Source organism: Myotis nattereri (assembly GCF_964212035.1).
Source record: "Myotis nattereri genome assembly, chromosome: 1".
In the NCBI taxonomy this organism is placed as follows: Eukaryota; Metazoa; Chordata; class Mammalia; order Chiroptera; family Vespertilionidae; genus Myotis; species Myotis nattereri.
The window spans coordinates 98,953,612-98,968,055 of record NC_138075.1 but is presented as its reverse complement, the minus strand read 5'-3'; the positions used below and the strand labels follow the sequence as shown (position 1 = coordinate 98,968,055).

Genomic DNA, 14,444 nt, shown 5'->3' with positions numbered 1-14,444 from the left:
CAGATCATGGGGGATCACTGGCAATATATTTTGTATTAGCATAATTTATTATAAACACAGCTGCTAAATAAAGTGCCCCTCATCCCTTTTCAAACATCATGCAGGCACACTTTGTTTTTTATGTGCTTCACAGATATTGCATGCTTTACAAGTTGAAGGCAAGACCCTCCACCAGTGAATGAATTAGGGCTCTACTGTGATACTTGCTTTATGGCAGTGGTCTGGAACCAAACCCACAATAAATCTGAAGTGTGCCTGTATATTTAACAATTAAACTGAGTAGCAGGATATTTAACAAGCGTTCCTTACTGTTATGGTTCTGAACAGTTTGGGGTCACCCTTGGAGACTGAGAGAGGTTCTGTTTCCCACTCACCAGAAAGTGCCTGTGCACACACAGTTGATTGCACCCTTCCCAGCAGTTCCCAGAAACCCTGCAGCCATCCTGAACTCCTCAGTCACCCACAAAGCCTAGGTTAAGAAGCTGCACCTTTATAGCATCTCAAATTTTCTAAAATGAGAGTTTTATAGTAGGAATCAAACTGCTTCCAGAAAGATACAAATACATTAAAATTTATTAAAAATAGCAAATAAATCAATAATTATCACACCATGGATAGACATAAAACTTCACCAAAAGGCCTAAGTCCCAACAGATAGATTATGTACTCCAAGATGGGGAAATACCCCTTAAAAGCCTTTGAGAGAAGGAGTATCTTAGTATTTTTCATTGGAATTTTACTCCAGAAATGCTTTTGATCTATAGAACATCAGAACTGCATATAAGTGATATTTTCATTAATATCCTTAAATGAAATCTCTTTCATCTCACCTAACCGGTTATCAATAGCTGGATCTCTGGGACCCAACTTCTTTGAGCCAGGTGTCCACAGAGGATTCAGGCCAAACAGTTTCCCATATTCAGGACATCAGTCCTCTCACTTAGTTTATCCCGTCAGCCCTTCACTGGTGCCTCCTCAGTCTAGTAAGTCTAATCGATTGTGAATTTTAAATAAGATTTAACAACCTTAATAATGCATTTGTTGAAAATGGCATCATCGAGTTAATATTTTAGGAATATTGTTCAAAAGCTCAGCTGGAAAAACAGTGAAGAATTTTCATTGTAGTTGGATATATCTATGTAAATAAGAGTAAGCAGTGTCTAACAGAGCAAGAACACTTCCGGGTGGTAGGCGGTACTAAGGAAGTCTGGGTAGGCAGAACTGTAAGTAACTGATGGTAGAAACAATTCTGCTCATCACACAAGACCTTTCTTGCTGCAGTGTTCCTATCACTATTACATCTTTTGCTACTTAATTCAACTGAAGGTTAACAAGGAAAATACAACTTGAAATATTTAGCTCCCGCTCTCTGTTTCTGTCCCATTTAAATATATCCTATCCTATCAATCCTCCATTCTTTTGAATTAAATGATGTTATGATGTTGATACTCAAATGTAAACTTTCATAGCTATTACCTGGTACAAAATTTCTAAAAGCAGTTCATAAAAGGCATCTAATTTACTTTCTGTAAAACAAACAAAACTTAGATTTTAATCCCAAAAATTTATATTCTAAATGGCCCTGGTCAGTGTAGCTCAGTTGGAGCATTGTCCCAAACACCAAAAGGCAATTTGGATTCCCAGTCAGGGCACATACCCAGGTTCCGGGTATGGTCACCCGTCGGGGAGTGTGCGGGAGGCAACTGATTGATGTTTCTCTCACATTGATGTTTTTCTCTCTCTATCTACCTCTCCCTAAAAATCAATAATACCAGTACATACTGATTTCCTAAATGAACTTACCTTCATTTTAAATGAATGTATCTTCATTCCCTCAAATAAATATACAAATATGTATTTGTTTATATACATACTAGAGGCCTGGAGCACGAATTCTTACACAGGTGAGGTCTGGCTGGCCCACCCTGATGGGGGCCGATGGGGTCAGGCCAGCTGGGGGTAGGCTACTAGGGGTGGGGCTGGCTTGGGGGAGGGGCCACAGGAGGTTGAGGTGGGCCAATCAGGACCCCAATAGGGCCGGCTGGCCGCCGCTGTGCACGTCATAGTGACCGGTCATTTTGGTTGGTTGCCTTTTATATATATAGATTTTATATAAACAGTCACAAACACTGAGTACATTAAATTTGATGCCATCTGGATCTGAAAGGGAAAGAGCCAAGCTCTCTGTTCCCATCACTGGTTAGTCAAAAAATTTAATATAAAAAATAAAATAAAACTGTAAACAAATGAAGCAAGCAAATGTCTGTTTCTGTGGTTTCCTCATATGTGTCTGGAACTGGCCCTCATCCAGCCTTACCCGAGCAGGCAGGGAGTCGCTGCAATTCACTCTTGACTTCCCCAAAGAATTCTAATATAACAACACATCTCCTTATGTAGCTAGACTCACGATTTCACCCCTTGCCCATTACTCAGATCTCTCCTTAAAAGTAAGTTGTAATTCCTCCCTAACAGAATTACTTTACAGTCATTAAGTCTAATTACCTTTCTTTAATGGACATGGTTTTGCTGGGTGAATCAAGGCTGCCCTCCACTGTTGGCATTCTGATCTCTCCAGCAGCAAACATCGCACATGGGTTCTTACAGTGCTTCTCCTGTGGTGGCTCTGCAGGCTCTTGTTGCTTCCAGGACGCTGGGGCCGCAGCTTGAACAACACTGTTTCCAGCAACCGTGCCGCTCTGCTCAGGAGTGGGCTCCCCGAACTCCGACACTGGAAGGACAGGAGTGACGTCAGCACTCACTCCTCCAGGCAAGCATTCTTCCAGCCGCTCACCCCCCAACTGTCCTGCATTTGCAGTGTAATCTGTGGGCACAGAGCCGGCTACCCAATCCACTGGAATTTATGCTAATCTGTGGCAACTATATGCTGTGAGAAAAGCAAACTTCCCCGTGGGCTACTCCATACAGAAAAAAATGGATCTTTTCCTGTGTGTAAGACACGGGAAGTTAGCTTGAACTGTAAACTACAAAATGTTTCTGTTAGGTTTGATCGAGCAATTGAATTGATACCCCTCCCCTGGGAACTGGCTTTTTAGGTCATTTCACTATGGACATTCCCTTCGCTTAGACCACATTTCACTTGGGGTGACCACATTCCGTTATCTCCCCTCTGGGTATGCATAAAAAAGTCTCCGCCCAGAAAAAGCCTGCCAAAATCCTTTAAAAGCCGCTGACTCCTGTCATTGGGGGCTGGAGCCATCCAGGCTCAGCCACCTGGTGTGCAGATGATTGAATAAATTCGTAATCCCTCACCATTCTGGCCTCATGCATTCCTCCTTTGGTGACCTAACAGTTTCTACTCCTCCAGATTGTACTTTTGAATGTGCCATAGCCACAAGCCAAAACCACTATTATAACTTAGTATCATTTTATGTGAATGAAAAAAGCTCTTGCAAAAGAGCTTGCTAGCCTACATACGAGGAATGCAGAAGAAGAGCCTGGAAATCCACAGCCTGGGTTCAAATCCTGCTCCCCAGCACTTACCCAGCCCTGGACATTTGGGGTCATCAACTCATAAAAGGGGCCAACAGAGCTAGCAGTGGACAAAGGTGTTATGTGTTGTAAGGTGACCAAAGATGTCAAATACCCTTATCAAGATGTGTGTAAGAGCTTCAGGTATTTTTATTGCTGACAAATTTATAATCCACCAAATAAGTGAAATTCAAGAGGAAGAAAAGTCTGAGGAAGAGTAGGACCCACAGTAAAATTTTAATCAGCTAGTTATAAAGTGCCTTTATAATTTAATTAGAAACAATCATAAATACATGCAAACAATCCATCAGAAACTAAAAACCCAGTCAGTTTCTCCAACTTTAGGAGCAGTAGCAACTTACCTCTCAGCGAAAACTTTCTCTTTGTGACATTCTCCATGTCCACCTTCTCTTCAAAGGGCTGCCTGCCCTTCAAGTCTGGGTTCCATTGTGTGGTGCTTTTGGCAGTGGAAAACTCCTCATCGCCAGGGTGGGAGACAGGGGCATTTGGTAGCTCTAGGCTTCCTTTTCTCAGAACATCATATTTAGGTTCTTTATGGCTGTCTCCTTTCTGGACTGGATTGAGGATAGGGTAGGATGGCTCTGCTTCCTCAAAGGATCCGTTTTTAACACCACCATCTCTACCTGTCAAGACTCTCTTGCTTTCTGTCTCTCCATAATCTCTAAACATACCTTTGCTCCCACTGCCCTCTACTGAAGGCTGACAGGATTGGGGCTTCAGAGTGCTTCTAATCGAAGACTCTACATTTTCTATTGAAGAAGGAAACTTATAGCCAGTGGCACTTGTGTTGTCATCCATGGATGGCTTTGTCCGAAGTTCCCCTGCGTACATAGGAGTGATTGTAGATGCAATGGTGGACACAGAAGTGTTAACAGTGGGCGAGAAAGGAATGAGCTTTCCACTTTGTACCTGGGAGGACAGAGTGAAAAAGGGAAAAGGTGATTTAAAAATAATTTCTATATAAACCCCTCTGTATGGATTGACCTACTGAAATACTACATTTGGTGCAGTTTTACTGCTTGACTTGTGGGAAACCAATGCTAGCCACAGTTACACAATGCATCTCATTAATCAAATCATCTGGGTGAAAAGCAGACTGGGTGTCCTATTTTTCTCTCCCAAACAGGAACAATCCAGATTATTTCAGCAATTAAATTGCAAAAACAAGTAAAGAGAAACATACTTGGCATGGTGACTTTCTTAGGAATGAAGGCATTACCAAGTTATCTACAAGTAACACAGTGTACAGGTACACCACCTGTGATACAATGAATATATTATATCACTATATCACTAACCTGAGATACCCGGTGCTCCTATAGTTTAAGAACATACAAGAAAACTGGAATTTGATGACAGTGTACCCACCTGCTCCACCTCTCCAAGCGTTACCGGCTGAGTTTGATAGCGAGCATTCATTCTCCTCTGTCTCGTGTCTATTCTGTTTCGGGTAGAAATAGCCTTTGAGACTGGCTGGGACAATTTGTTAAACAAGGCCAACTTCTCTGCCAAGCTTAGAGTGGAGGAATCAGGTTCACCTTGTTCAGCAGAATCTTTGCCCTCATTTGCCTGGTCTCTGGCTAAAGCCTTTTGGTGAGCAGATGCCTGTAATCTGAAAGGGAAAAAAAGTCAGTAACACAAATGAAAACAGACACAAGCCCACTGCTAATTTTATATGTTAACTTTCTTTCAAGTGTCATTTTTGAAAAGGGCTTTATTTTTGCCCAGATACATTTAAGACAGGTGCAGGCAGTTGTTTGGCTATTAAAGGAGACCTTAAAAGCAGAGTAGTTGGGGTACACTAGCTTTGTCAATTTCACAAAGGGCAGACTTTTAGCTCTGAATTATCTCTAAAAATTGAATTTCCTGTTTTAAGAAATGGAGGTCAGCTTGGACATACCTTATTTTTGAGAAAAAACTTGTATTGTTAGTATCAATAATAAATAAGGCTAAAAGGAATCTTAAGGCATCAGCTGTGGCATATTTAGACCTTATCTTGATATGTGGTTCAGAAGATGGTCTTTTCATTTAAAATAATTAGCAAATAGAATAACCATGCTGTCCACAACATTACCCACAACACGGGGTTTTGATTTTCACTTGTTAAACACAAATGGCTTAATTTTAAGATTCTTTCACTCCTTCACTCTAGCACAGTGCTTCTCAACCTTGGCTGCACATTAGAATCACCTGGGAATCTTTTTAAAACCCTGATTTCTGGGCCTCATCCTCCGGAAATTCTGTTTCTTTGTTATGGGGTGGGGCCACAACATTAGTAACAAAGAAACAGAATTTCCGGAGGATGAGGCCCAGAAATCAGGATTTTAAAAAGATTCCCAGGTGATTCTAATGTGCAGCCAAGGTTGAGAACCACTGCTAGCACTTTCTCTCATAGGTTTAAATCACTGGCTGATAGGGCTCTTGTGTTCTACTTTATGTACTTCTGTACTGACTGAAATTTTATAGTGAATGGGTATTTTTATAATTAGACATTAGAGATTAAAAACACAAAAACTCTCCAGCGGAAAAAAGTCTGTAATTCCCAGTAACTTGAAACATGAAGGAAATTTCAGACAATGGTAAGTCCCTCTGCCTCTCAGGCAGAGAAGACTTCCAGTTACATGGCCATGGTGACGCCCTAAAGGTTTAAGACAAGCCCCCTCTGCCACTGGACCAATTCTCAGTCCAGTAAATAGTATATTCTGCCTTGACTCCAATTAATTACCACTTCACATGTTGTCCCAGACAAAAGAGCAGCGTCAGTGTTCCAGAACACTAATTAAGATGGCAATAGGCACCCTGTCTTGGTGTCTCTCCTGAGGTCAACAGGTGAACTGGGAGGGCAACCTCAACCTCCTTCCCAAGTGAGGCCTCAGGTTCTGGGCTGTGCCAGCTTTATTTCTGCACTGTCATTTTATTTCTTTTAGTCTTATTTTCAGCCTTTGTATTTTGGCCCATCATAGCAAAATAGAAGGGCTATTTACATACCTTAAGGACATAATTTTAAAACATGATAATGAAACATCTTTCAGACACTATAAATTCTTAATATCCTAATTCCCAAATATAAAGGCATTGTCTATAATTAGAAACAGATAGGATTGTTTTTAACACCTATTTGTGTCTACATGTTTTTAAAAAAATCCTGAGTATTATCAGAATTTCAACATTCACATTACCTCCCATTTTCTATTAATCTTTATTAAGTGCTAGTACTTTATATTGAAGAATGACATTTCTTAGGGATGGCTATGTTTATGAAAAACAGAAACAAAGCAAATGGATAAGTGAATTAGTGTGATCCTTGTTCCAACACATCATGGATGCAGGTAGATGAGATGTTTCCTCATGCAGGCCTACATGAAGCTATCAGCGTCTTGAACTCTGACAAAACATTCCTGGAACAACTCATTGCACTAACTTGTTGTCAAAGAAATGAAAGCCATTCAAGATTTTCAGACTCATCTGTAGTCTACCACCTTAGCCCTCAGGCCACATGCTGCTATTGCTGTCCAGTACCTGGCAGGCTGCACAGTGCTCTTAGCTACAGTGGGACTAGGAAGTCTTGTCAATACAGGGTGGGTGGCCACAGAGCACGAAGCAGGGAGAGGTTCACTTTAAAGCAATTGCCAAAGAAGGAAAATTCATAAGGAGAGAGAAGAAAAGAAGCATTAAGGAGAGCATAGTTTTCCATCCAGAAATGTGAAATCAAATATTTTTTTAAGAATTATTTATTCATTACTTTGGGAAAACCACTAAAGAACTTGAAAAGCAATAACAAACTTAGGAAATAACAGATAGAGACTACTCAAAGTAAATGGAATGAGAATAGGCTATCTTTAGAAGAAATGACCTGGCTTAAAAAAGTAATTTAAAAGAAAGCTAATGTCAACCACCAGGATATCAGTAGATTATACCCATTTTTTAAATGTTTTTCTCAATCTGTATTTTTAAAAAGAATCAGTGTCCTCATATAATCTATGGGCACATCAAAGTAGACTCAGTGAGCCTTACATGGTAATAATTTTTGCTTATTTACCATTTTGCTTCCATGGGTAGGTGTTTTGTGTTTATATGGCCACTCAGATATGAAAAAAATAAAATTTAAATTAAAGAAAAACTGATTTGCTAAGAGTTCCTCATGGGTATAGGATGTATTTATCCACAAATATACCAAAATGTTGAGGAATAGCTAAGGAAAGAAGTGAAGGCAGCTGACCAAACAGCAGGTTCACAGGAGTGAGAGGCACTCCATTTTTTCAAAAAGTGTGTGTGTGTGTGTGTGTGTGTGTGTGTGTGTATGTCCAGGAGAAGCACAAAAACAATTTTTTAAAAACTAATAAAAGTAGCCCTGGCCAGTGTGCTCACTGGTTTGAGCAGGGATGGGCAAACTTTTTGACTCGAGGGCCACAATGGGTTCTTAAACTGGACCGGAGGGCCGGAACAAAAGCATGGATGGAGTGTTTGTGTGAACTAATATAAATTCAAAGTAAACATCATTACATAAAAGGGTACGGTCTTTTTTTTTTTAGTTTTATTCATTTCAAACAGGCCGGATCCGGCCCGCGGGCCATAGTTTTCCCATGGCTGGGTTAGAGCATCATCCCATGCACTGAAGATTAAGGGTTCAATTCCCAGTCAAGGGCAGGTACGTGGGTTGCAAGCTCGATCCCCAACCCTAGCCAGGTGCCTGAGGGAGGCAACCAATCAATGTGTCTCTCTCACATTGATGTTTCTCTCTCTCACCTCCTTCCTCCATTCCTCCTACTCTCTTTAAAAATCAATGGGAAAAATATCCTCAGGTGAGGATTAATAACAACAACAACAACAACAACAAAACAACAACCAATAAAAGTTTTTACTTGATGAAAGTGATTATCCCTGAATGAATGAATGAATGAATGAATGAATTACTTTGGGAAATCCATTCTGAACATATTAGAACACAGTGCTCAAAAATTACTTCATATTGTTTAAAGGGTTATCAAACTTCAAATTAATTTTTTAAATTTTTGATTATATAAAAACAAAAAGAATCCTTCACTTTTCGAGATATATACACAAATATTAATGGGAGAAATGAGATCTTGGGTTTGCTTGAAAATAATACAAGAGAAAAGGGGAAGTGGATGGGAATATACTGTAGGTACAGCAGGAGTTGATGACTGACTGTTGAAACTGGGTGATGAGTACATAGGGTTCATTATATTAATATATTTACTTTCATTTTGTAAATTTTCCATTGTAAAAGAGATAAAAAATGCAGAGACAAAAAAATTAAACAAAGTTCCTCTTCATGTTTTTCTAGTAGATACAATAGATAACACAACCCAGTATGAGGTTCAGAGAGATCCCAGTAAGAAAAATTCCTAAACACTTACTTCTCTATGGCTTCTAACTAAACCATCTCCCAATCACCTCGTTTTCTTTATTAGTCTTCAAATGTTTTTTAAAAAGAAGACATTACAGCCAAGGCCAAAGGGCAGAAGGGAGACTCACGTGGCTGCCATGACCACCTCCTCGGAGGTCACGGGCTGGGTGTGGGATCTGTCCTGCAGACGCCGCAGCCTCTGCTCCACGGCCGCATTTCTCGAACCTCGCTTTGGAACATTTTTCTCATCAAATGACTTTTCCATTTCCTGAGATAGAAACATTGTGGAATCCTCATGAATTCGAGAAAAGGAAATTGGGGCAGCAAAATGTTTCTACCTTGTTCCCCTACCCGGGGAAATACCCAAGAGTTTTGAATCAGTATCGTAAATGAACATCTGTGCTGTGTCAGCGGGTGGTCACATCAGTCAAGGATCTGAAGAGAGGTGAGCCACAGAGGGCCCAGGTGCAGGACACAGTGGATGCCTCCCTCAGGAGGGCGGCAGTTGCTACTCAAACGCTTCAGCACATCTTACCCGGAAAAGCAGCCTCTTGGCAGCAACACTCAGTTTGGCTCGTTCATCTACCTTTTCTTCATCTGTAAGTAAAAAGCCATAAAATAAAAACTAGACATCATTAAAAAAATGCATGTAAAGAGTCTAAAAAGTTCCTCAAGGCTGACCTGGAAACCCTTTGAATATAAGAATGGAAGTACCAAAAATTACAGTTGGCAGTATTTCCCCTTTGCAGGAGCCTTTTCTGGTCAGTGAAAAGGTGCTCACTTCTATTGTAATTAACCAAACAAAATTCTGTCTGGATAGTAATTCTCTGTTGTTCTATTTGACAAGTTGAAATTTAATAATAGTTTTTTAGGGGAAAGAATGTCTCTTCCTTATTATTCAACAGCAGTAGCAGCAATAACAAGAAACCTACTTCTTTGGAGCAAATCAGTTGTTTTATTATTGCTGACTCATCAATTTTCTAACTCTCTCAAAGATAACAGAAAGATCCTCTGAAAACCCAAACTAGGTTTTGTTATATTGACAGAAAGAATGCCTGCAAAAGAGTAAGAAATAGGTATGCATGATAATCTCATTCTCAAAAAAGCAAAAATCATATTTAAATCTAATCTGGGGGAGATGATAAAGAAGCAAAAGGAAAACAGATACTTGCCCTCAGCAGTTGGCATTTCTGAATTTGAAGTAGACCTAGGAAAGACATTAACAAGTAATAACAAAATATTAGTTGGTGGGAGTAGAAGGTCCATATAAATTATCATAAAAATAAAAAAGCAATTAACATTTCTTAAAGAATATCATCCTGATAGTAACTGTAGTTGTGAATATATATGTACAGTTAACAGACACCATGGAGTGCATGTGCACACAGCCCAGCCAAGTGGACACCTTGTGGAGACAAACCAGAAGCAAATGTGACTTATTCAACATGACTGATGATAATTTTTTAGACAAACCTTATCATTTCCAGGGATAATCAAGTGATAATATAAAACTCAAATAAAACAAGCAGGAAGACATTTTAAAAATGAATATTCCTCAGCTATTTTAAAATATGGTGAATACTCCACTTGGATTCTAATTTAACAAGGACATAAAAAATTAAAAACATTAAATGAAGAAAAATTTTTCTTCTTATAGTTTGAGTGCAATTTAAAACAGTATCTTGGGATTCTGTTGTCAAGGACAACATTCTTTAAAAATACATTTATATAAACCAAGTAAATATCCCTTATTGATTAGATGGAAAAACTAAGGAATCACCACATCCCATTTAAACAGCATCAGCACCATCCCTGTGATGAAAATCCTGTATGAGTTAAGTTCCTAGACAGACATGTGCCTACCTATCTGATTCCTTTCGTTCTGCTGAGGTTATAGGTTGAGTTCTAAATCTCTCAGAAGTTTTTCTACTTTCACCAGGAGAAAAATAGCGCCGTGGTTTCTGGGACCCTCTCTCCCGTTCCACACTGGTAGGCAAGCCAACTCCTTTGGTTGACCTTTCAAGCCGTGATTGGCTTTTAGAATCATCAGGAGAGAGGATATAGCAGGGGATCGGGGAGGAGAGAGAGAGAGAGAGAGAGAGAGAGAGAGAGAGAGAGAGAGAGAGAGAGAGAGAGAGAGAAAATAAAGCAAAGGTTTATGCATCTCAGTGAGTCACGGCACAGACACCACCAAATCCCGCTACATCCCTTTCCCATGCATGCAAAGGAGATGGAGCATTCCAGAGACCCAATTCTGCAGCTCCCCGTTAGTAGGCAAAGCAGAATGGTAGTTGTGGAGCCATGTCCTATATGGTCTGCCCTGCACACTTGTGAGCTAAGCTTAAATGTGACTCAATGCAGGACACAATACAACTTGAGAAATTAATAATTTTGCCAAGGACGTGCAAGTGACACATCAGGAGGACTTTTGAAACATCACCTACAATTCAGGTTTCTTGCTGGCATTGGCAGACTCCAGAAATGCACTTCGGAGCTGGGCGACAGAGACCTTGGTGTCCAGCACGCTCAGCTCCGAGGGGGGCCCCTCAGCTTTGGAACCCTGCAGCTCCAGCTGTCCCTCTGCAGCTGGGTGCTTACTCTTCAGGGCCTGGAGCTGAGGGGGGGCCGTGTAGTCAGACAGGGAGCGGGTGAGGACCTTGCGCTTCCTTCTAGGTGCTTCTTTTTTGTGACCTGTCACTCTGGCATCTTGAGATACAGACTCACTCTGAACATAGGAAACCATTTCACTCCTGCCCATTCTCTCAGTGAACTGGTGCTGAGCTTGAGGTGGGTGTGAAAGACTTTCTGGCTCCTTCCGATGTTCTAAGGTGATGGTGCCAAGAGCGGCAGGCTTACCAAAGTCCTCATTTCCAGAAGTGTCCTCGTGGCTTCTCTCAAGCCCCCCATCCTCTAAAGCCAATAGTGCTTTCCTGCTTTTCTCGAGAGCTTCAGTGAGGGGCACGTCCTCTTCTGCTTGTGATTCACAAATATGGAGAATGGGGGTGTCTCTTCTCTCACCTTCGGGAACCCTCAGGGCGGGAGGCTTTATGACATTCTGGGTGGCTGGTCCCACCCAGCTGCACTCAGACACACTTTCTGGGGTTTCTGAGGTCACCAGCATGGCAGAGTGCACGGGATCTGCTGGTTGGACATAGCCACGGATCGGCTGTCGTGCAGAGCTGGCTGCCTTGCCCGTGACCCTATCGAAGGCCGAGTTTTCTGAATGAAAGGACAGGTAATGCCCCGGCATGGGCTGACGTCTCCTGTGACTTAAGGACTCTGAGGCAAGTTCAGGGCTGCTGCGAGCACTCTCCTCTTTCACCAATTTTTCTCTAACTTTAACTCTTTAAGAAAGAAAAAGGTTTAAGTTGCAAAGAGCAGTAACTACTTAACAGGAAGGAAGCATGCGTGCATCATGGATTACCAGTCAATGGAAATAAAACCAAGGAGGGAACAATTTGTGGAGAAGCATTTTGGGTAGTTAATATCAGAAGCCCACTGCTTGCAAAATGAATGATTTTGAATTGAGTTTTCAAATGTGTATTCAAATTCCAGGGTGGTGCAAAACTAACTCTACCCGTAAAGCTCAGCAGTCAGATGCTGTCCTGGGAGAGAATGGATGCCTTCTAACTAAACGCATACCCACAAGCCACAGAAAAATCCCTGAATACACACCAGTAGTATGCACAAGGGCACAATGGGACTGATGCTGTGAACAGTAAGCTTTCTGCATGTACAGGCCTAGCATATGGCTGTGTGTAGTTTCCAGGCATACCTACACCTACTGACCAAATGTGATTTGGTCATCATCTTCTGGAAATGTAAGAGTATTCATGATTACTTTATTTCTGAGTTTAAGATAAAACAAATAATCACCTCTTTCAAGCACACAACTCAACATTCACAAGCTATTCATGCAATGCAGGCTGCATTCATTCATTCAGAAAACACATCACCAGTTTAGTTATCATTACTAAAGGGTGTCCCAAAATTCACGCAAAAAGTAATTTTGATAGAAAACACAGGTTTATAGTTAAAAATTGTAGATTTTTTATTGATTCATAAAGTATACAGTATAGGGTTATGTATGGAATAACATATCGGGTAAATGGCGTCCACGGCTTTGCTGGCACATACGCACTCTTTTGTTGAAATTTTCCATGACCAAAATGCAGCTGCTCAGGCAATAACAGTTAATGATGATCGCTATCGTGATATGATAATCCAGTTTTTTGTGCCTAAATTGCAAGATATGGATGTGGACGACATGTAGTTTCAACAAGACAGTGCCACATGCCATACAGCCCGAGAAACAATTCAATTATTGGATGAGTCATTTCCTGGTTGTGTAATTTCCCATTTTGGTGTTCAGAATTGGCCACCCAGATCATGCGATTTAACGCTGTTGAACTTTTTTCTTTGGGGTTTTTTGAAGTCTAAGGTTTATGCCAACAAGCCCACGACCACCCACGCCTTGAAGGAGGAAATTGAGCGCTGTATCAGTGAAATTCAGCCACATTTATGCAAAAACGGTCATGGAAAATTTCAACAAAAGAGTGCGTATGTGCCAGCAAAGCCATGGAGGCCATTTACCCGATATGCTATTCCATACATAACCCTATACTGTATACTTTATGAATCAATAAAAAATTTACAATTTTTAATTATAAACCTGTGTTTTCTATCAAAATTACTTTTTGTGTGAATTTTGGGACACCCTTTACTAAGTAGCACTCAGAAGAATATTAGAGAAAAGATAATTGTTGAAAGAATTAATAAACTGAACATTTTCTCTCCTCTGAAATAGCAATTCCTATTAGGCTGTTAGTTAAAAAGTAATGTAAAAAGGGATTACTCTGGTTGTTTCTGACAGCAAAACTCGAATCCATTATAAAAGCTACTTTTCTGTTTCCACCACTGCAGAAACAAAGTAGCCAAGAGCTCTGGCAGTGGGGCCCGAGGAGACCTCTGCTCAAAGCCTGGCTCAGCTGGTTCTAGTTGTGTGGTCTCAGGCACTTACCTGCCTTAGTGCTTTATCTTTTAAAGGGAAAGAATAGTGACAAAATGTATGTAACTTGATATTTGCAAAACACATGGCTTTAATAGTCCTAGCTAGTTCTTATTTTTATTTTTTGAAATACCACATAGTGAGAAACAAGAAACCATTTTAACTGCTTAGGAATGGATTACTAACTGGGGATAATTTTTAAAAGTAAAGTATGCCTTTGAAGTAGGAAAAGTGATTTCTTGGGGAATGTAAAACCTTTATTTACTTAAGATTAGTCATCAAAAATAATTATTTTTGATATATAGCTTTAGGAAGAGACTGTTTCCTTAAATGACCAATTCACTCTGCTAACTTTGATGTGAACACCTCCATGTTTTCCAACATAAGATTCAGAATATCTATATATACTTCATTAAAGAAAAACAAAGACACACAAAGGGCAGTTACGATGAACAATTTGTGGGAAAAGGGATTCTGAGTTGTTATTTTTCTCAGACTAGCTAGTGTTGGATGTTTTTATATTTACAAGCTTTGTTAATCAAAAGAAGTCTGAAA

At 40.3% G+C, this 14,444-nt stretch overlaps 1 protein-coding gene across 1 annotated transcript in view; it reads right to left on the bottom strand.

Moving 5' to 3' along the window:
* Positions 1-14,444, bottom strand: part of SVIL (supervillin) — a 266,016-nt gene that overhangs the window by 60,743 nt on the left and 190,829 nt on the right. Inside the window, exons 9-14 of the mRNA XM_081100660.1 lie at positions 10,054-10,088; positions 9,417-9,478; positions 9,010-9,149; positions 4,879-5,122; positions 3,852-4,419; positions 2,503-2,728 (exon numbers count right to left, since the gene is read on the bottom strand). Of these exons, the coding sequence (XP_080956786.1) occupies positions 2,503-2,728; positions 3,852-4,419; positions 4,879-5,122; positions 9,010-9,149; positions 9,417-9,478; positions 10,054-10,088 (1,275 nt within the window). The remainder of the gene's footprint in view (positions 1-2,502; positions 2,729-3,851; positions 4,420-4,878; positions 5,123-9,009; positions 9,150-9,416; positions 9,479-10,053; positions 10,089-14,444) is intronic.